General features: G+C 46.3%; 1 protein-coding gene across 5 annotated transcripts in view; it reads right to left on the bottom strand.

Moving 5' to 3' along the window:
• The window catches only part of BICD2 (BICD cargo adaptor 2), a 118,363-nt gene that overhangs the window by 3,855 nt on the left and 91,419 nt on the right, over positions 1–23,089 (bottom strand). For 4 of the 5 annotated variants that reach the window (XR_013994397.1, XM_081065615.1, XM_081065618.1 and 1 more), the window contains 5 exons: positions 21,829–21,887; positions 18,292–18,364; positions 14,671–14,950; positions 13,368–13,518; positions 12,599–12,701 (listed from right to left, as the gene is read on the bottom strand). Coding sequence is in view for 4 of the 5 variants with exons in the window: in XM_081065615.1 (XP_080921741.1) it covers positions 12,599–12,701; positions 13,368–13,518; positions 14,671–14,950; positions 18,292–18,364; positions 21,829–21,887 (666 nt within the window). In the remaining variant the exon portion in view is untranslated. Of the gene's footprint in view, positions 1–12,598; positions 12,702–13,367; positions 13,519–14,670; positions 14,951–17,825; positions 18,009–18,291; positions 18,365–21,828; positions 21,888–23,089 lie in introns of those variants that run through there. The other variant, XM_081065616.1, reaches the window with a different exon arrangement.

The raw sequence follows: 23,089 nt of genomic DNA on the forward strand, positions 1-23,089 counted from the left end.
TGCAAAACTCAGTCCTAAAGAATTAAAGAGATAAATATAAAAAATGAAGTCTAAAATATTTATTTTGTCCTAATATGCAAGACATAAAACCCAGAAGCCATGAAAGACTGAAAGATTTGAATACCTAAAAACTAAAATCTTTTTATATGACATAGTCTTAAATCAAATGTAAAAGAATTAAGAGAATGGGAGAGAATGGGAGAAAATATTTGAAACCTATAAGAATATATAAAGTGCTAGAGCAGTATGCAAAAGAAAAGTATCCAAAAGATACGGACCAAATAAATTGACCAAAGGCAAAAAATAGCCAATAAAGATATGAAAAGATGCCCAACCTTATTAGTAATAAAGGAAATGCAAATTCTAACAGTGAAATATTTTTCACTCATCAGATGGACAAAACTATAAACATTACAGAAGATGCCAAAAAAATGTATACACATTTTAAGAAAGGAAAAACTATTAAAATTTTAATAGTCAATATATACCGATAACAAAAGGTGAACACAAGTTACACTTGACTTCTGCGATTATGAGAGGTGCTCAAAGTGGTTACCATCAGCATCCAGATACTTCTGATTACAGCGAACTACTAATTGAGCAACGGTGACCAAAGTGTCCACTTGTCTACATTTTTTGGCACCCCAGGTTTATACATATATCAGACATAAAATGAAAGGGTTAGACTTGGAGTAATGCTGGACTATGTAACTGGGCTGAGGTCAACTAGGAAAAACTGGACAAAGTATTGAAAACAAGCTTAAAGGGAAAGCTAAGAAGACCGGGGGAAGACAAAGACATTTGGACATTTTTGCCCAGGAAGGGGAGTGACAGTTTTGAAAAGTCGGCCACGAGACACTTTTAACCAACCTCCAGGGCTATGGGGACAGTAACCGTGATGAACCTCCTCTTTGGCTGAGTATCCAAAATGCTGCGCCTTAAGATTAAGTCAGCCAGAAGTCCACAGGCCTTACAGGACCTGCCGCTTTGTTTCAAAGACATCAGTCCTCAAACTGAGTTAAGACGACCTCAGCTTGCTAGTGCTTCCTAGGCCCTTGGCAGAAGCAGACCTAAAATTCTCTCTGGAAGAAGCTATCATCCTAGGCATCAAATTATTTCTAAAATAACTGTACAAATATAATTTCTGACACACAAGCAAAAATATCTAAGCACGAAACAAGATGATATGAATGAAAACCAGCAAAACAACGACAAACACAACAGTAGAAATTCATATGGACTCTAGCTATTGGAGGGGCCAGACACACATGCTGCTCTGCTCAAAAAATAAAAGACAAAATGGAGGACTTCAAAGAAAGACTGGAGACTATAAAAATGAACCGTTTGGGGGCAGCCAGTGGCTTAGTTGGTTAGAGTGCAGTACTCATAACACCAACGTCACCGGTTCGATTCCCACATGGGCCAGTGAGCTGCACCTTCCACAACTAGATTGGAAATGACTTGACTTGGAGCTGATGGGTGCTGGGGAAAAAACACTCTTCCCCAATATTCACTAATAAAAATTAAAATAAATAAATAAAAATAAAATTTATTAAAAAAAATGAATGAACCGTTTGGAAATTCTAGAACTAAAAATGATAAAAATCAATATTAAGAATTCAACAGGTAGTTTCAACAGCAGATTAGAAAAAAACAAGAGATTTGCTAAACTGAAATATATATATATATATATATACATCTATATATATATAAACTGAAATATATATATACATACGTGTGTATATATATACATACATACATACATACATATATATATATATATATCTACAACGAAGTATGGAAAAGAAAACAGCTGGAAAACATCGAGGAAGGGGCATGAGACAGAAGATAAAGAAAATGTGTTTATTATACGTCTGATTAGAAGAAGAAGAGAGGGAATGAGCAGCAACAAAATTTGAACAAGTTAAAGCCAAAGATTTTCCAAAACTGAGGAAAGAAATCAAGTCACAGATTCAAGAACAAGCTTATACATGTCACCAAATGAAACACCAGCAGCCCTGCACTAAGGGAACATAAAATAGTGTTCTTCATTCTGTAGACAAAACCAAAATGATTTCAGATATAAGTTCAGAGATGCAGGGCAGAGAGAAGGGCAATGCAAGAGGTAACTAGGTGGGCAATGGATACCGACTGTACAAAGCAGTAACAATGTCTTCCTGAGTTTAAAATAATACACAGCAACCACAGCAGCATAAGTAGGAGTAATAGTAAAGTGTACTCTCAGAACTTTCCATTGTCCCAGAAGAGAGTACAGGTACTAAAGAGTGTTAAGTCAACAGCTTGCCACAATGGCTAGGATAAACCACTAAAACAAAAATAAAGACTCTATAACTTTCAAGCGAACAGAGTGGGGAAATGGAATGATTAAAGTAAAATAAAACAAAAACCCAAGAAACAATAAGAGAGAAAAAGAAATCTAAAACAGGTGGGAAAAATTAAAAGGTTTAAGCCCAAGGATACTCCGAAGTCCCGGCGATCACAAAGACACAGTGTCAGAATGGGCCGAAAACCAAACCACACCTTAAATACAGAGACACAGAAGATTAAAAATAAACGAAAAATGAGAAAGATATACAATGCAAGCTTTAACAAAAAGAATCTAGAGAATAATACAGAATTGTACACCTGAAATTATGTAATTTCATTAACAATTGTCACCCCAATAAATACATTTAAAAAAAAAAGAATCTAGAGAAATTACACTAATATCAGACAAAGGAAACTTTAAGGTAAAAAGTATTACCAGAGATGAAAACACTGAAAATGATAAATGACACTTGAAAATGAAAAATGCAATTCACCAGGAAGATGTAACAATTCTAAACATAAGACATCTGACAATATAAACTCAAAATAAATAGTAAGAAATAGAAAAATCCATAATTAAAGTTTCAAAACATCCTTCTTATGTAATAAGCAAACAGTGAAATCAGTAAAGTTATAGAAGATCTGAGTAACACAATTAATTTGACATAGTGGGCAAATATAAAACATTGCACACAACAATTTCAGAAGATGCCTTCTTTTCAAGTACATACACCTAGAAGCACTTTTCAAAACAAATTAGTCAATAAAGCAAGTCACAAAAATATCCATGGACAACAGAGAGTATGTTCTCTGATTACACTGCAATTTTAACTCAATAAAGATAATGAGAATCCCCACATTTGGTAATTAATTCTCTTTTAAATACTTGCATGGGTCAAAGGAGACATCTTAATAGTAATCACAGTATATTTTAATTGAATGACATTGAAAACACTATAGAATGTAGCTAAAGCCATGTTTACAGGAAAATATATAGCTTTAAGTAGACATTTTAGAAAAAAAGGCTAAAACTTAATTATGTAAACATTCATATCAGGAAGAAGTTACAGAAGGAACAAGTTATCCAAAGAAATAAGAAAAAGGATATAATTAAAAGTAGAAATCAATGAAACAGAAAATCATACAGTAAGAAAGGATCATAATTTAATTTTTATAAAACTAACTTGATAAAGTCTTGGTGGGATGGATTACAAGGAGAAAACAAATGCCATATATCATTTGTCAGGAATAAAAGGGTGTTCTTCAGATCTTATAAAACAGTAAAAGGATATTACAAAAAATATGCCAAAAGTTTGAAAATTTTAGATAAAACAGAAAAATTTCTACAAAAATGTGACTTCCAAAACTGACAAAAGAAGAAAAGAGAAAAATCTGAAATTGAGATCACAATTTAAAATTTTCCTACTGTGGCCCAGATAGTTTCACCTGTGATTCTACAAAATATTTAAGGAATAAATAATATGTCTTCACCTCTTCCAGAGAAAAGAAAATGAGGAAACACTCTTCAAATATTTTATGACAGTCGTACCCTTGATACCAAGACCTAACAGAGACATTATGAAATAAACATATATGCAAAAAATCCTAAGCAAAATATTAACAAACCAAATATCATAATATATAAAAAAGATACCAATTGTACAGTTAACCACATTAACAGAAAATAAAAGACGTGTTCATCTCAATATCACATATTTAATAAATGCAGTTAAGCAATTATCTGAGAATAAATCTAATAAGATAAACGACCTCTAAAGACAATCATAAAATGTTTTTATCAGATCTTAAATAACACCTAAAAAAGTAGCAAATGCCCATGGTAGAAGGCTTAGAAGGCTTATATTGATGTCCACTCTTAGGCATAATTTTAATGTGAAACCAATCAAAATCCCAATCGTTTTGTTGTTGCTTTTCTTTGTGAAACTAAAACAAGTTGATTCTAAGATTTATGTAGACAAGCAAAAGGTCAAGAAGAGCCAAGGCATTTCTGAAAGGAAAGACATTCTTGAAGAAGAAAGTAGAAGGATTTCTTCCACTTTGTATAAAGACTTGTTATGACTCTACAGTTATCAGTACAATTCCTATGATTCTGGGACAAATCCATATGGAAATAAAATAAAGCCCTACATCAAGCCATACCAAAATCAATTGCGGATGGTTACCCACCAAATATGAGAGGCAAAATAATAAAGTTTCTAAAATATCTGTAGGTCTTTAAGTTAAATAAAAGATAAAGACTTAAAAGGAAAAATGCTGTAAATCAAACTACCTTAAAATTATGAATTTGCCTTCTTAGAAGGACTCCATTAAGAGGTAAAACAGCAAGCTACAGGCTCTCTGTAGCACATTCATCTAACAGTGGGCTTCTATCCAAATACATAAAGAACTCCTTCAAATCAATAAGAAAATGTCAGACAACCCTACACTGGGCAAGAGGTACACTGGGCAAATAGGTACATCACAAAAAAGAAAATGCAAATGGCCAATAAACTTATGCAAAGGTGCTTATTCTCATTACCACAACGAGCCACCACTGCACACACACCAGAATGGCTAAAGTTAAAAAGGCCCACAACCAAGTGATAGAGAGGCTGTAGGGCAACGAGAACTCCCCTGGCCTGTTGTAGGGAATGGAAACAGGAGGCCTGTTCTGCAGTGTCTACTACAGCTCAATATGCTCAGCCCAATGGCCTAGAAATGCCACTGCTAGGAACGTATCCAAGAGAAATGTGTGCACAGGTACACCAACACATCTGTGTAAGAATGTCCACGTTAGCTTTATTCCTAACAGCCTCAAACTGGGAACAACCCAAATGGCCACCAACAGTAGAATGGATAAACTGTAGTAGATGCGCTCAATGGATCTACCATAAAGCGGTGCAAATGTGGAAATGCTTGCAGTAGCGTGAGTGCCTCTCCTAAGTGTTATATGCAGCTAACACAAAGACGTGAGAGCTGTACACACGATTCCATATATAAACTTCAAAAACAACAATCTAGACTGTAGGGATACAAGTCAATACAATAGTTAACTGCAGGGAGAAAGGAAAGGAATAACTAACCAACAGTGGTTCTGGTCAGCCGCCAGTGCGCCACATGGGGACTGAACTAGTAGTTCCACAAGGGACTGCTTTGTGACAAATCATTGAGCTGTACATCTTTTTCTGTGCACTTTGCTGTGTGCTATGTTTCACAATACAAATGGTTAATGAAAACAAAAGCTTAGACAATTAAAAATTTAAATACTAGTAATACTTATCTAGTGTTTTTGAGGGCATGAAAGAAACAAGGGTCCTGAATTTCCAACAAGGAACGAGAACTGGCAAAATCTTTTTGGGAGGACAATATGACAGAATCTATCAAAAATAAATTCAGAAGTACAAAATTGTGAATGTCAACATTATCTTTAAAAGTAACAAATTCAAACAACATCCAAATAAATGACAGTGTTATACGAGGTCTGACAATTAAGTTCATGAACTTGGTGTGCCAATGTTGCCAACCTTTCTTGAGATCAGAGAGATTATTCATTATGAATTTGTACCAACTGGACAAACAGTTAACCAAGTTTACTATTTGGAAGTGCTGAAAAGGCTCCGTTGAAAACATAGACCACCTGAACTTTTCGCCAACAATTCATGGCTCTTGTATCACGACAATGGCACTGTGTGTGAGGGAGTTTTTAGCTGGTAAACAAACAACTATTGGAACACCCTCCCTACTCAACTGATCTGGTCCCCAATGACTTCTTTCTTTACCCAAAGAGAAAGGAAATGTTGAAAGGAAGACATTTTGATGACATTCAGGACATCAAGAGTAATACGATGACAGCTCTGACGGGCATTCCAGAAAGAGTTCCAAAATTGCTTTGAAGGGTTGACTAGGTGCTGGTGTCGGTGCAGAGCTTCCCAGAGGAAGCACTTTGAAGGTGACCGTGGTGATATTCAGCAATGAGGTATGTAGCTATTTTTCTAGGATAAGTTCACGAACTAAGTTGCCCAACCTTGTACATACTAAAGAGAAAAACACAAATCTGCAAAGCAACAAAGCCCAACATACACCAAGCAGGATAAATAAAAAGTACACCACACCTAATCACATTGCACTAAAAAGTCAAATAACGGGAGAAAGAGAATACGTTAAAAGCAGCCATAGAGGGGGGAAAAAAAATCACCTCCTGAGAAAGGACAGGTAGACTGACAGAAGACATCTCAGCAGCAACATCCAGTCAGATGATGTTACATAAAATGGTTAAATGTTAGGAGAAAAATAAACATTTAACCCTTTCTTTGTACCCAGAAAAAAACGGCCTTTTAAGACTGTGGACAATAAACATATCCAGATAAACAGAACTTACCAAAATACTTTCACTAATGTAACTTCTAAAGGATATACTTCAGAAAAAGAAGAAAAACTAGAAATAATTATTGGCCAATAAATTAAACAACTTAGATGAAATGGACAAATTTCTAAAAGACACAAACTACCAAAACTGACTTATGAAAAAACAGACAATGTGATTAGACGTATGACAAGTGAAGAGACTGAGTTGGGCATCAAAACACTACTTAGCAAGAAAAGCCCAAGCTCAGATGGCTTCACCAGTGAATTCTAGCAAATATTTAAAGAAGAATTAACATCACTCTTTCTGAAGACCTTCCAAAAATAAAAAGAGGCTGGATTACTTCCTAACTCATTTGACAAGGCCAGTATTACCTGATACCAAAAATAAAACAAAAAAATCATAAAAAACCAAAACTACAGGCCAGTATCTTTTATGAATATAGACACAAAAATTCTCAACAAAATTAATTTAATGCAGCAACATGTAAGAAGAATTATATGCATAACCAAGTGGAATTTATCCCAGGAATGCAAGATCGGTTTTAACATCCAAAAATAAATTAATGCACTATGCCATATCTATAAAATAAAAAACAAAAACCACATGATAATCTCAACTGGTGCAGAAAAGACATTTGACAAAATCCAACACCCTATCGTTATAAAAAGAAACACACACCAAATTAGGAGGAAAAGGGAACTTCCTCAACCTGATAAAGGACAGCTACGAAAAACATACAGCTAACACCCACATAATCACGAAAGACTGAACACTGTCCCAGTAAGACCAGGAACAAATCAGGGATGTCTGCTCTTGCCCCTTCTATTCAACATTGTACTAACAGTTCTAAAAAGACATAAAAGGAATCTAAATTGGAAAGGAACGTTACCTCTACTCACAGATGATCTCATATAGAAAGAATTCTAAAGAATCCACCAAAAAACTATTAGAACTAATAAAAATTCAGCAAGGTTGCAAGTGGCAAGATCAATGTACAAAAACAAATTCTATTTGCATATATGTGCAATGTTCAATCTGAAAACAGAATTCAGAACACAACTCCATTTACAACAGCATCAAAAAGACTAAAACATTCACAAATAAACTTAAAGAACAAAATGTATGCTCTGAAAACCACAAAAAATTGTTGCGAAAAAAAGATCTAAATAAAGGAAAAGCCTCTCATGTTAAATTGGAAGACTTACTGTCATGAAGAAGACCATGCTACCTACCTAGCGCCATCTACAGATCACCACAATCGCAGTGGCTTTCAGAATTGGCAAGCTGATTCTAAAATTTATATGAAATTATAAGGGGCTCCAAATAGTCAAAACCACCGTGAAAAAGTAGAACAAAGTTGGAGAATTTATACTTCGTAATTTCAAACTTATTGAAAAGCAACAGTAATCAAGACGGTATAAGCGTGAGTATAGACATACATACAGATCAATGGAACACAAAGGTGCCACGAGCATTCAATGGGGAAAAAAATCATCTCTTCAACAAGTGATACCGGAACAACTGAATATCACATGCAAAGAATGATATTGGATCTCTTGCTCAAGTCATACAAAAATTAACTCAAAATTGGTCAAAGAATTAAATGTAAGAGGTAAAACTATAAAACTGTCAGAAGAAAACAGGGAAAAATATTCATGACCTTGGATTTAGCAATGGATTCTTAGATATGACAACCAAAAATATGAACAAAAGAAAAAAATACATAAGCTGCACGTCACTAAAATTAAAAACATTTTTGCATCAAAGGACATAATCAAAAAAGCAAAAAGACAACTGACAGGATGGAAGAAAATATGTGCAAATCATATTTCTGATAAGGGACTACTAGCCACAATACATTCAGTTCTTACAACTCAACAAGACATATAACATAATGAAAAAGTGGGCTACGGATCTAAAAAGATTCCTCCAAAGAAGATACGCAAATGAGCAATAAGTACATGAAAAATGTTCTTAGTCTTCAGGGAAATGCAAATCCAAACCACAATGAGATACCACTTTACATCCACTAGGATGGCTAAAATCAGAAAGACAAATAACAAGTGTCAAAGATATGAAAAAAGTGGGGCCATCCTACATTGCTGGTGGGAATGTAAGTCACCACGTGACCCTGCAGCATCACTCCTGTGTATACACCCAAGGAAAGTAAAAACATATGTCCACACAAACATTTGTACACAAATATTTATACCCATGTTATTCACATAGCCAAAAAGTGGAAACAACCCAAATGTCCACCGACTGATACATGGATAAACAAAATGTAGCATATCTATACAGTGGAATATTATTCACCCATAAAAAGGAATAAAGTATTGATATATGCTACAATACAGATGAACTTTGAAAACATTATGCTAAGTGAAAAAAGCCAGTCATAAAGGCTGGCCAGACTCCATGTACATGCAATGTTTGCAACAGACAAATAGAGACAGAAAGCAGATTAGTGGTGGCTTGGGGCTGGGGGTGATGGGGAGATAAAGGGATGACAGCTAAAGGGTACGGCATTTCTTTTTGAGTTGAAAATGTTTTAAAATTGACTATGGTGATGGCTGCACATATCTGTGAAGGAAAAACCACTGAATTGTGCACTTCAAGCAGGTAAATTGTATGGTATGTAAGTTGTACCTCAATAAAGCTGTTAATAAAGAAGGACAAAGAGGAAAGATCTGAGATGCAAGAATGTTGGATAAAGATATGGGCAAACACGTGATAGCTCTAAACACACCTCTGTATAAAATAATACTGTAAATTGTGATTTAAAAAAAAGCAAGACAAAAACAAAATGACAGACAAGAACTGCATGTATGTCAGAAGAGAGAACTGGAATTAAAGTATCTCATTTCCTTACATTGTGTGTTTGTGTGGCCAGGCTTGAGCGGTATGGGGGGTGGTTAAGTTATGGACTGACTTTAGACTTTAAATATGCATGGTTAAAGTGGACCAGTAACCACTAAAATGATAGAAATAAGGTGTTACTTCCAAACTAACAGAGAAAAAAATGGAACATAAAAATTAACAAGCAGCAGTGAATAGAGGTCAGCAAACTACAGCTGGGAGCCAGATCCAGCCGCCACTTATTTGGGGTTTTACTGGACAGCGGTGCTCGTGTGTTGTCTGTAGCTGCTTCTGAAGGACAATGGCAGAGCCAAAGAGCTGCAACAGAGGCCAGATGGTCTAGAAAGTCTAAAGCATTTTCTATCTGGCCCCTCACAGAAGTATGCTGACTCCTGCTATAGGCTACTGCCCAACAGACAGCAAGCAACAGTCCTCGGAGCTGCAGGGTCCTGAGCCTGGAAATGAAGACAATACCCCTCCTCTTTCATTTCATCAGAGCTACATTAGATAAACAGCCTTTGAGAAAGACCTTGAGCAGCCTGTAGTGGAAGAATGTTCTCAAGCTGCTCCCCAGAACAGCCCTCTTCTCAAACAGAATTGCAAGCACAGAACCTAACTCACTAGGACAAAGAGGGACACTAATATTCCAGCACAGACACCTCAAGCCACGTTACATTCATTCAAGCTGGTGAACACATGTAATGTGGACATATCGCCCGAATGGCGTGTGAGAGTGAGTGTGTGAGGGTGTGTGTGTGTGTGTGTGTGTGTGTGTGTAGTTCTGAAAAGACACATCTGTTAGCCATGGATAGCTACCGCTTGGACAGGAATACAGTCACATTTTATACATATACTCACTGCTTGAAACTTCTCATTAAACTATTTGTTTAGAGATATGGGAGGTTCACACACAGTTTAAGAAATGGTGCAGACATGCTGAGTGCCCCCGCCCCCGATGGTGACATCTAGCAGAACTATATAGCACAGTGTCACAGCCAGGGTCGTGACACTGACATATTCCACGATCTTACTCTGATCTCCCAAGTTTCACATGTAGCCTTGTAAGAGTGTGTGTGTGTGTGTGTGTGTGTGTGTGTGTGTGTGTGTGTTTTACCACACGTTCGCGCACCCAGCAGCAGAGTCCAGATACAAAGCAGTTCCCTCAGTGCTCGGATCCCTCATGTTGACCTTTTATGGCCATACCCACCTTCTTTCTACCTCCTCCCCAACCCATGGCAACAATGCATCTTTGTCATTTCCAGAACGTCATCTAAATAGAATCACAGTAGCTGACCTTTGGGGTTTGGCTTTCACCAGTCATTGCAGTCCCCCTGACATTCACCTGGGGTTCTGTGCATGTCCAGAGTTTGTTGCTTTTCATTGCCCGGCAGCGCTGGTTTGGGCCTGCTGTAGTCACCTGCTGACAGACTCTTGGGTTGTGTCCAGGGTTAGCTAGCATAGCCATGTAAGGCTGCCAGGCACACTGCTGCAGAGTTTGGGGTGAGCAAAGTCTTCCCTTCTCTGTGGCAAGTGCCCAGCAGCGCTGGGTTACAGACTCCTGCACGTTTAGTGTGTATGAAGCTGCCATACTGTTTCCCGGAGTGGCCAGTGCCACCCTACACACCACCAGCATCCTGCAGCAGCATTCATACTCTCCCAACTTACGCATTTTAGCCCTGCACAGTTGTATAATGACTGCTCGAATCTCTTACAAGATTATGTTTACATATGAGGTTAAAAACTGAAATAAAATTAGAAAGTAATCCAGGCTTATTTAGTAGGAACTTTGAAAAACAGAACTGTATAAAAAAGGAAGGAAGGTCCCATGTTTCCATCCTTGGAAAAGGAAGTGATGCTATTATTTATTCCTAAATCAATGTACCCAAGTTCCAGGCAACAGAGGGCAGATTCGGTCACATTATTCTGAGGCAGAGTCTCCATTTTGGATCTCTCCCCAGCTTGAGGACAGCTCTGGCTTAGGAGGGGATCTCCTCAGTCCTCATCCTCAAAAACCCGACAGCTACAGAAGAGGGAGCAGCCAGCCTCAGCCAGAGACACAGTGGGAACCACCTGTCCTGGCACATCGTCAGTGCCAGGACAGGTGAACCAAGGGCTCCCGGGCATGCCCGGGTGCACATAGAGAAGGAGGTCACTCCGTTTTGCTCTTGCCTTTTGTCACCTAGCTCCCACTAGAAAAGGGTTCTTTAATCATTTTAACATCTAGCAAGACAAGACCTCTGGCAGCCCAGTGAAACTGATGGATCCCTCTCAGAATAACATTTTTAAATGCAGAAAATAAATACAGCAGGTGATCGTATCAGATGCCAAATTTTTCTTAAACAAACGTGTTACACAGAACTACATAACAAAACCTCAGGAGTGGTGAATGCAAAGCTACCATGAAATATCTTCCCCAGCCAGTGTGAAATGCTAACGTCTGGTGTCTCGAGGCGAGGCTGGGGGTCCTGTGACACTGCAGTGATTGCTGCCATATTCATAATGGAAGGAAACACCAAACTTCAGTCAGAGATTAGCAAAAGACGTAATTTTTTTTTCTATCTAAATTCATGGAGCCTCTGAATTCCCTGATTTAACAGAATCAGAAAGAACAGAACCAGGCCTCTCTTCCCTAAGAGATTGTCCTCGGCTGCCCCTTGGCCTGAGTTCTGGGGGAAGAAAGCTCCCACCCCCGCTCCAGCCACGGGTGGGGGTCTTTGCCCCGCAGTGAGGGCCACAGGGAGAGAGATGGTTGGCTTCAGCTGGTTCTGAGGCTGCTGAGAAGGAAGCACAGATAGGTGAGCCCTGGACCCCAGCACGGGGATAAGGAGAGGGCTGGCCCCGGGGGTGGCTGGAGCCAACTGAACAAATCCTCACCTGGTCCAGTCCATCAGGGGGGAAACTTCAGCTGTTTTTCTTTTTAATTCCCTAATTTTTCTGTTTTACTCATCAGGGGTAGTAGTGGGAAACATTTCCCAGTAAAACCCCAACTTAGTGTTGTTAAGAGCCTAAGGAGCACACAGTGTGTTTCCGGAAAGATCCGCCCACCTTTGTCAGCGCAAAGGCCACTGTCCCATCATCCTCAGTGGACAGATCGAGCAGCTTCTGGTAAAATGCTTCATCATAAGGCCCATCTATTTGCAATGTTTTTCTAAAGGAAAAGGCACAGAAAAACAAGATGAGAAAGTTGACTGGAAATTGTTTCTTAAACTCATAACAATTTAACAGTCACACCTCTGCTTTTAAAAAACACCTAAGGAATCCTCTTCCTAATGCTACATTTTGTCCTAAAGCATCCAAGTTTTAAAGAGAACCTGCAAGACCAGAACCCGGGGAGCGGGTGATCTGTTTGACCTGACGTGTCCTGTTTATGACAAACGGCATCCAAATGGCGTCGGGGTCAGAGACTCCAGAGAAGGGGCAATGAGGGTCCCAGCCCCCCACATGCCGCAGGTGTGGACCCCAGCGACCTGTTAGAAGGCCGTGGACGCTCTGCTGCTGCACAGGAACGGAGGCTCCATAGGGAAGGCTGAGCCATGGAGCAGCACTGCCCCCTGCAGGCTCGGCCCTGCTCAGGACGGAATGGCCTGATGCGGACTGTCTGTCACTAGATGTGCTTTCTTTTCCAGAAAACGGCTAGTGACGGGACCCTGATCCTCGTCACGCAGTACTGAATCCTTGCGCTAGGCCTGCCACCAGGAGCAAGGAAGGGAGGTAGCCAGGGTGGGTCGTCCTCCTGGGAGGCCTGTGCTGTCCTCCCTAGCTCCCATCACCACAGGGGCTCAGGAGGGGCAGGGATGCCACGGCCAAGGCTCACCTCTGCTCAGGAAACTCCTCCAGGTAACGCTCAACCCGCCGGTACAGAGGGTAGAGGCCCTCGATGTCCAGCAGGTCCAGCTTCTGCACCTGGAGGGTTCTGTGCAGAAGACAGCCCTTCGGTAACCCCGAGCGCTCCACGCTGCTTCTTCCTACCAGAACAGGAGGGCAAAACACGAGGTTTACTGTCAAGGACTGCAGAAGGCGGTGGCACAGGCTGCATCCTGGCCCACAGAGTAGCTAGGGCTGCTGGCACATGCCTGGGGCCAGGCCCGAAGGAAAGGGCAGGTGTCACGTCTTGCTGGGCCTCTGTCCCATCTCAGCACCCTTCAACTCCATCACTCCAGCCAGCTCTAAGTTTAGAAAGATGGCCCTCAGTCTAAATAACATTCCCCACAAGGAAAAAATGTAAAACGACCGTGTTGACACTCCCAAATCTGTGAGACCATGTCTGTGGTGCCACAGCCCATGTAGAGAGGGGGGTGGTCACACAGGACAGTGGTGATCTGTTGTGCCCGGGCAGCCAAACAGCAAAAACACCTAAGAGCCACACAGGGGCAGGGCTGCTGTCGTCACAGCCTCTGAGGGCTCTGAGAGACCACAGGGCTCAGCACAGAAACTGAAGAACCGCAGTCCTGCTGGTCGGCCCCAAGTCAGTGCCTGGCTACGGTTCCACAGACCTGAGTGTGTTGTGGAGTTGCCAGCAGATGACAAAGGGGAGAATGAGGAGCCCACGAACACTCACGACAAAAACCCACGCCACCATCAGACTACCTCGAAGCTCGAATGTCACCAAGTCACAGCCAGCCACTGGGAGTCTGTGAGAAATGAGGCCTCAAGTAGGAGGTGCCCAGAGACAAGGGCCCTGCATGCCTGTGTTCATGCGTCTGCCAACCACAGGCCACTGTGGCCACCCCCAACCTGAAAGGCCTGCGCTGTGGGACTCCAACTTCTGCGCCTCAGTTCTCCACATGTAAAAAACAGGCCGAGGAAAGCTACCCCCAGGGTCACTGAGAGGATGAAGTAGCATAATGTAAGAAAGCCCTTAGGAAACTGCAGAGGAGGTACAGGCATGCAGAATGGTGTTTTAGGGAAACCCTACAACCCAAACGTGTGCTGCAATTTATAAACCCAGACTGAAGAGGATAAAGGAAGTCTCCCCAATGGGGCTGAGAGGCAGGGGTTGGCTTTGGGGAGCCTTGTCAAGGCCCAGGCTGCTTCTGCAGAAGCCCCGTGAAGCCAGGCAGACCCACACAGGCCTCACCCCAGACTCCGCCTACCTGCCCGCCGCCCGCCTGGCCTACCTGGGTGATGCAGGCTCCTGCGGTAAGGGCTGGCTTCGCAGACACACGGGCCCCGTGACCCGGGCCCTAGCCTCAGGGCACTTGCCCAGCCCTTGTCCGAGCCGCTGAGCAGCACCCGAGTGATGACACGCACCAGCTCCCGTATCACAGCCCTTGTGCAGTGGGGCCCGTTGGCCAGGCCGTTGGATGGGAAGAAGAAGGGCTTCAGGTGATGTGCCAGCTCACTCCAGTCAGCCGTGGGGCTCCGGGCATCCTTGCAGCCATAGATCAGCTCCCCATTCTTCAGGAGGGAAAAGGGATAGGGAAATGTTACCTCCAACAGGCGGGAAGAGTGATCACCTCTGCCCCCACCCTGGGCAAGCAAAGGGACCTGACACCTTATATTTGCCCACTCTGGGGTCCTTGCACACTGTGGCCCTGCGGGGAAACCCACCTTCAGGCACCCTGTCATTGACCAAGAGGTAAATCCCACTGGAATGTGGAAAAGAAAACAAGTTCTCAAAAACTGAAGACCAGAGACCTGGCCTGAAATGCAAAGCCTCAGTCCAGAACACGCAGCACGCTGGCAGCAAACTCAGGCCAAAGCCCAAACTCCCAAAGACCCCAGCCCAGTACTCAAGAAGCTGCGTGACACCCATGCTCCTGATTGACACACGGTGTCAGTCAGACCCTGAGCAGAGAAGCTTCTGGGCCAGTGTGGACATCGGTAGGCAGCCAGCTTTCCAGAGGGCTTCTGTCCTCTGTGACGAGCTGGGCCAGGCTCTCCCCAGGGCCGGTGAGGTCACCAGCATCACTACTGTGGAGATCTTCGTCTTCGAGGCCATCCTGTCTTCTAAATCCAAGTCCAGCAAAGAATCTCCTTATGGCACCGACGTTCGCAGGGCTGTGGGCAGGGACACCCAGTGGGCCCAACCCCATGACCTTTACGGGGTCAGGAGGTCCGTGGTGTCTGTTGGGAAAGCTCCTAAGAGAACCCTGGTCTGCCACCCCCGAGCAGGACCGACCCCAAGGGAGTGGCAGACGCTTTGCCCCTCACTTCCTCGTCTGTGAGATGGTGTGGTCAGCAGCTTCCGGGACGGTCCCCAATGAACCCCATCCCTGATACTCACACTCTATAGTCCTCTCCACACTGGAGGTTTGGTCTGTGTGACCAACAGAATACGGGCAAAGCAACAGCACATCCCCGGCAAGATTCCATTATAAAAGCGCCTGGCTTCTATCTTGGAGGTTCTCTTCTCAGATCACAGCAGCCGTGTTAAGCAGCCCCATGGAGCCCCGAGTGGCCAGGAACGAAGACCTCCTGCCCAGGCCGGGGCGGGGGAGCCTTCCTGGGAGCAGAGATTCTGGCCCCAGCCAGGTCTTCAGACGGGATGCAGCCTCCAAGGGACCCTGAGTCAGAATCACCTATGCTGCTCAATTCCTGGCCACAGGAACTGTGAGATGGTAAGTGGCTGTTACACAGCGGTAGATAATATCGAAGAGGACAAGCCCTGCTGTGCCCCCAGGTGGCAGGTGGGAGTCAACTCAATCCAACAAGGAGTATGGACAGGGCATTACTCCCTCGGTGAGGTCCTGGGATTCGGCAGCATGGTGCCACCCCTGGGAATCCCTTGTTGGCACTGTCAGAGCTCACAGAGTGGGTGTCCAGGACGATGGGGCCACTGAGCCCACTCTAGGCAAGGGCCAGGGGAATCCTGACCCTGATATGGGTCTTACAGTGGGAGCAGACTGTGCCAGGTAAAGGGAAGGCAGGAGCTCCCCCGGAGGAAAGCAGGTGGAGAGGAAGTGCTGAGCCGAGACCAGGCACCATGGGCGGTAGCTATCTGGTCCCTCTTCCCAGCCCACAAGCAGCTGAGTGACCCTGGAAATGTGAGTGACCTCTTCCCCAGTATCTGGAGTCCGAACAGACGGGACTTTTACATGTACAAATACAGTTGTTCAAGGACTTCATGTTACGTTTGGCAGAGAGACATCATCCAAGGCTACGTGACTATCCCACATGTCCCCCAGCAAGTCTCCCAAGTGATCAGTGTTGGGGTGGGCGGAGCTACAGCCGTGTAGTATGAACGATGGTGGCAACGACCACGACCCAGGAAATCTCTCCACCCCTGAACTTCACGACAGAAGGTGCGGGCTTCAGAGCCAGAGCGTGCTCATTAGAGGTGATGGCACTTGGGGAAATGTCCTCATTGCTCCCGGTATTATCTTAAAAAGCCACTCTGCATCCCTTCTCTTAATCCATGTCTTGTGAAACTATTAGCTCGACCTCCGGACTTTCTTCCACGCTGACTTCAACAGAAGCAGCAGAAGCAGTAGACAGTCGGGTTCTCAGGCCCAGGCCCCAAGCCCTGCCCGCAGTCCGTCCAGGGGCCGAGCCAGACCCATCACTCAGCTTAAGTGTGGGCTGACAGGTCAGCCCAAGCAAAGGCAGCAGAAAAGGGTCCATGTGGGACAAAAATTGGTTCCAGTTAAATCCCAGATGAAAGGAAATTTGTTTTTAGAATTTAAACATAAAATTCCTGAAGTCTTTATAAGAATTAAAAATATAAACTGATTTTGAAATATGTCTTCCTTTTCTAAATTTGGGAAGGTGGAGGCAGGCAGGGTAAAGTCGATTCACTCTGATCAAATTTCTGAGCCAAATTGGGGAAGCGAGTCAACACTAGACCCTCCGCCACCCACACCCCCGAGCCCCGTGAGGGGCACCCAGTGTGCAGAATGGCGCCATCCACAGAGCTGGATGCACAGGGCACATGGCTGGTCTGATCCAACAGCCCCACTTCTCTCCTCAGATCTAAGGCCTGCAAGCCTGAGCCTGTCGCAAACTCTTTTATGTGTTACATTTTATTAGGACATAAACAGGACTGGGGACAGAGTCAGTGGCAAGGAGAAAAGGAGATTACAAGGGGAACCCCATGGGACACATTTCCAAAAAAGGCCACGCCTAGCTCTCCTCCAGACTGGGCCAGCCCTGCTCCCTGCTCCTCTCACCCCTTCTGATGACACCACTCCTGCCAGCACCAGGCCAGGGCACCCGTGCAGGTGACAATGAGGAAGCCGAAAGTGCCTGTGCCAGATGGTGAATGTTCCATGTGCAGAACCCTTTCCTTACGTGGCCAGAACACAGGATGATCAGAGCTGCCGGACTGTGAGAATTCACTAACTGACAAGGAGGTCTCCAAATTACAAGTTCCCCAAGTTAACCAGGAGTAAATGCACACGTGTGGCCACTGGCCAGAATGCACCACGTAGCTCCTGCTCCCACCTCAACCACACAGGCCTCAGGGAAACATAGGATGACTGAAACGCAGCCTGACCACGTCAGAGCCGTCCTCACCCTAGAACCAGAGTCAGGTTCTATGCGTCAGGGGAGCCTGAGGCCACCCAGTGGTCAAGGAGTTGACATCACATATCCGAGGGATCACAGCATGTTGTGCCAGTGGAATCAATGGGCCTTGGAAAAAGGACCCAGAGGACCATGCCAAGCCAGACCCAGTCCAGATGCCCTCGTCTACAAGGTCACAGAGACCCATTAGGCACCAGAGTGCCAGTTCACCTGGCTCAATCCAAGACCCACTGGTTCCATCCCCAAAAGGGTCATAAAACAGGTGCCACTCTTACCTTAAATATCTTTAAGTTGTTCTGTGCCTCCTGCAACAAGCTTTTCAAGGCAAAATACATTCTCTGTTTATTTCTAAAAGGGGAAAGGATTATTGATAGAATTATAAGCAGTCTTTACATTTACCTGCCTGTGACTCAGGGGACATGACTGGGAGTGGCTGCTTCAGGTATCTGAGCATTGTGGGTTAAGGAGCCACAATCTCCCTGGCCCTCCTCACAGAGGCACCCCATCTTTGCTCCTAATCCCCAACCTGCTTTTGGCCCCTTCCCTGTGATAACATTTCCCCAGCTGCTGGCACCCACAGCTAACTTGTAGGAACCCACGGAGACAACTCAGGCAAGAACCTGAGCCCTGCCCTGGGCCCTGGCTATAGGCAGGCCAGCAGCCCCCACCTTGCAGAATATCTGCTAGACCCCACCTCACAGAACATGAACACCCTTCACACACCAACCCTTCTCACAGAACATCACCCCACAGAACACCCACCATTGTCTCCCTCACAGAAGGCCCACCATGGCCCCCCTCACAGAATGCCCCCCCATGGACCCTTCACAGAACGCCCTCCCATGAACCCCTCACAGATCGCCCCCCATGGTCCCCCTCACAGAATGCCCCCCCATGGACCCTTCACAGAACGCCCCCCATGGACCCTTCACAGAACGCCCTCCCATGAACCCCTCACATATCGCCCCCCATGGTCCCCCTCACAGAACGCCCCCCCATGAACCCCTCACAGAACGCCCCCCATGGACCCTTCACAGAACGCCCCCCATGGTCCCCCTCACAGAACGCCCCCCCATGAACCCCTCACAGATCGCCCCCCATGGACCCTTCACAGAACGCCCTCCCATGAACCCCTCACAGAACGCCCCCCATGGACCCTTCACAGAACGCCCCCCATGGCCCCCCTCACAGAACGCCCCCCCATGAACCCCTCACAGAACGCCCCCCCATGAACCCCTCACAGAACGCCCCCCATGGACCCTTCACAGAACGCCCCCCATGGTCCCCCTCACAGAACGCCCCCCCATGAACCCCTCACAGATCGCCCCCCATGGTCCCCCTCACAGAATGCCCCCCCATGGACCCTTCACAGAACGCCCCCCATGGACCCTTCACAGAACGCCCTCCCATGAACCCCTCACATATCGCCCCCCATGGTCCCCCTCACAGAACGCCCCCCCATGAACCCCTCACAGAACGCCCCCCATGGACCCTTCACAGAACGCCCCCCATGGTCCCCCTCACAGAACGCCCCCCCATGAACCCCTCACAGATCGCCCCCCATGGACCCTTCACAGAACGCCCTCCCATGAACCCCTCACAGAACGCCCCCCATGGACCCTTCACAGAACGCCCCCCATGGCCCCCCTCACAGAACGCCCCCCCATGAACCCCTCACAGAACGCCCCCCCATGAACCCCTCACAGAACGCCCCCCATGGACCCTTCACAGAACGCCCCCCATGGTCCCCCTCACAGAACGCCCCCCCATGAACCCCTCACAGATCGCCCCCCATGGACCCTTCACAGAACGCCCTCCCATGAACCCCTCACAGAACGCCCCCCCATGGCCCCCCTCACAGAACGCCCCCCCATGAACCCCTCACAGAACGCCCCCCATGGACCCCTCACAGAACGCCCCCCCATGAACCCCTCACAGATCGCCCCCCATGGACCCTTCACAGAACGCCCTCCCATGAACCCCTCACAGATCGCCCCCCATGGCCCCCCTCACAGAACGCCCCCCCATGAACCCCTCACAGAACGCCCCCCATGGACCCTTCACAGAACGCCCTCCCATGAACCCCTCACAGATCGCCCCCCATGGTCCCCCTCACAGAACGCCCCCCCATGAACCCCTCACAGAACGCCCCCCATGGACCCTTCACAGAACGCCCTCCCATGAACCCCTCACAGATCGCCCCCCATGGTCCCCCTCACAGAACGCCCCCCCATGAACCCCTCACAGATCGCCCCCCATGGACCCTTCACAGAACGCCCTCCCATGAACCCCTCACAGATCGCCCCCCATGGCCCCCCTCACAGAACGCCCCCCCATGAACCCCTCACAGAACGCCCCCCATGGACCCCTCACAGAACGCCCTCCCATGAACCCCTCACATATCGCCACCCATGGTCCCCCTCACAGAACGCCCCCCCATGAACCCCTCACAGAACGCCCCCCATGGACCCCTCACAGAACGCCCTCCCATGAACCCCTCACAGATCGCCCCCCATGGCCCCCCTCACAGAACGCCCCCCCATGAACCCCTCACAGAACGCCCCCCATGGACCCCTCACAGAACGCCCTCCCATGAACCCCTCACAGATCGCCCCCCATGGCCCCCCTCACAGAACGCCCCCCCATGAACCCCTCACAGAACGCCCTCCCATGAACCCCTCACATATCGCCACCCATGGTCCCCCTCACAGAACGCCCCCCCATGAACCCCTCACAGAACGCCCCCCATGGACCCCTCACAGAACGCCCTCCCATGAACCCCTCACAGATCGCCCCCCATGGCCCCCCTCACAGAACGCCCCCCCATGAACCCCTCACAGAACGCCCCCCATGGACCCCTCACAGAACGCCCTCCCATGAACCCCTCACAGATCGCCCCCCATGGCCCCCCTCACAGAACGCCCCCCCATGAACCCCTCACAGAACGCCCTCCCATGAACCCCTCACATATCGCCACCCATGGTCCCCCTCACAGAACGCCCCCCCATGAACCCCTCACAGATCGCCCCCCATGGACCCTTCACAGAACGCCCTCCCATGAACCCCTCACAGATCGCCCCCCATGGCCCCCCTCACAGAACGCCCCCCCATGAACCCCTCACAGAACGCCCCCCATGGACCCCTCACAGAACGCCCTCCCATGAACCCCTCACATATCGCCACCCATGGTCCCCCTCACAGAACGCCCCCCCATGAACCCCTCACAGAACGCCCCCCATGGACCCTTCACAGAACGCCCTCCCATGAACCCCTCACAGAACGCCCCCCATGGACTCCTCACCAAACTCCCCCCCCCAAGGTCCCCCTCACAGAACGCCCCCCATGGACCCCTCACCGAACTCCCCCCCCAAGGTCCCCCTCACAGAACGCCCCCCATGGACCCCTCACAGAACGCCCCCCATGGACCCCTCACAAAACGCCCCCCATGTCCTCCCTCACAGAACGCCCCCCCCATGGTCCCTCTCACAGAATGCCCCCCCATGAATCCCTTACAGAACGCCCCCCATGGACCCGTCACAGAACGCCCTCCCATGAACCCCTCACAGAACGCCCCCCATGGACTCCTCACCAAACTCCCCCCCCAAGGTCCCCCTCACAGAACGCCCCCCATGGACCCCTCACTGAACTACCCCCCCAAGGTCCCCCTCACAGAACGCCACCCATGGACCCCTCACAGAACGACCCCCATGGCCCCCCTCACAGAATGCCCTCATAGCCCCCTGCACAGAATGCCCACATCGCCCCCCTCCAGGGAAGGCAGCACCAGGGGCAAAGTAGACGCGTTCTCTTACCCTGAGTAGAGATCGAGGGGACAGTATTTACTTATCTGCTTCCACTTTCCAGTTGCCACCTGTTAAGAAACCACCACGTGTGTCAATGACTGGATTGGGGGCAGCACAACTCTAACACAGAACAGCCAAAGTGACTGAGATGACAAAGGGCTCAAGAGATGCCACCACCTCCAGGTGCACATCTCGAGTTGGGGTGGAGGGCTGACTCCAAACCAAGAAACCTTGGCCCTCTTCGGAGAGCCTCACATGGCTGCCAACCCAGCCCTGCACATGAGTAGGGAAGCAGCAGCAAGCACCTTTTTAAATGACATGGCTAAACTTTGGTCATCAGATAAACCTTTCAAATTATAATATCCAGGAAGGGGAGGTGTAGCTAACAAGTTATTTCATATTGTTGGCAAGAAAAAAATTGACATGATCTTTTGAAAGGCAACTTGCTGGTTTCCATTAAAATTTAAAATGTGGGTGTCCCCTGACCTGGTAAATCCACAAGGAAGGTCAGGGACGTTCACTGATACCTAACTGACAGCAAGACCTGGAGACAGCTACGTAAATCACAGCACCTCCGCTCTCATGGGCCAGGACACAGCAGGCCACATGGTGAATGAAGGAATGAATAATGCAGCCACTAACAGAAACAGACAGATGATTTCCTTGACTAAATCATCAAGATTTAGTCAAGGAAAAAAGCAACTGGCAGAATGAAGCTTATGATGTCACTTTTGTTAAAAAAAAATAAAAAGAAATATGTGCATCTATACATGATATCCAAATATGCAATGAAAAAGCCTCAAAGGATACACAACAAACAATCCTCAAAGATTCTTCAAGTGAAAAGAGCAATTATCAGAACAATTATTATGGCAAGATCCCATATTTGCTTTAGGAATGTGTGTACATGCACATGCGAGCACACATCAGAATACGTGTGGAGACAGGAGACACCTCACTTCCACTTGAAGGACGTGTATTTTTGTTGGCACAGGAAGCAGTGTGGAAGGATGTGCCAACTGACAATGTGAGTGACCTCTTGGAAGGCAGGTGACCTCATTTAAACAATTCCGTATTTTCTTAGTTAAATGAGAAAATACTTCACAGTTACTGCTTCACAGTAAAAAATAGTCCTTAAAAATCTATCATATATGTTGAAAACGAATGGTGACCATAAAAACCATCTCCTAAAGGGAATGGCTCATATACTTGCTTTTCCCTAAGCACTTAGCAAGTTATAACACCACAAAGAAGAGATAAAGTACATCAG

The sequence above is a fragment of the Rhinolophus hipposideros genome (assembly GCF_964194185.1).
Source record: "Rhinolophus hipposideros genome assembly, chromosome: 11".
NCBI lineage: Eukaryota > Metazoa > Chordata > Mammalia > Chiroptera > Rhinolophidae > Rhinolophus > Rhinolophus hipposideros.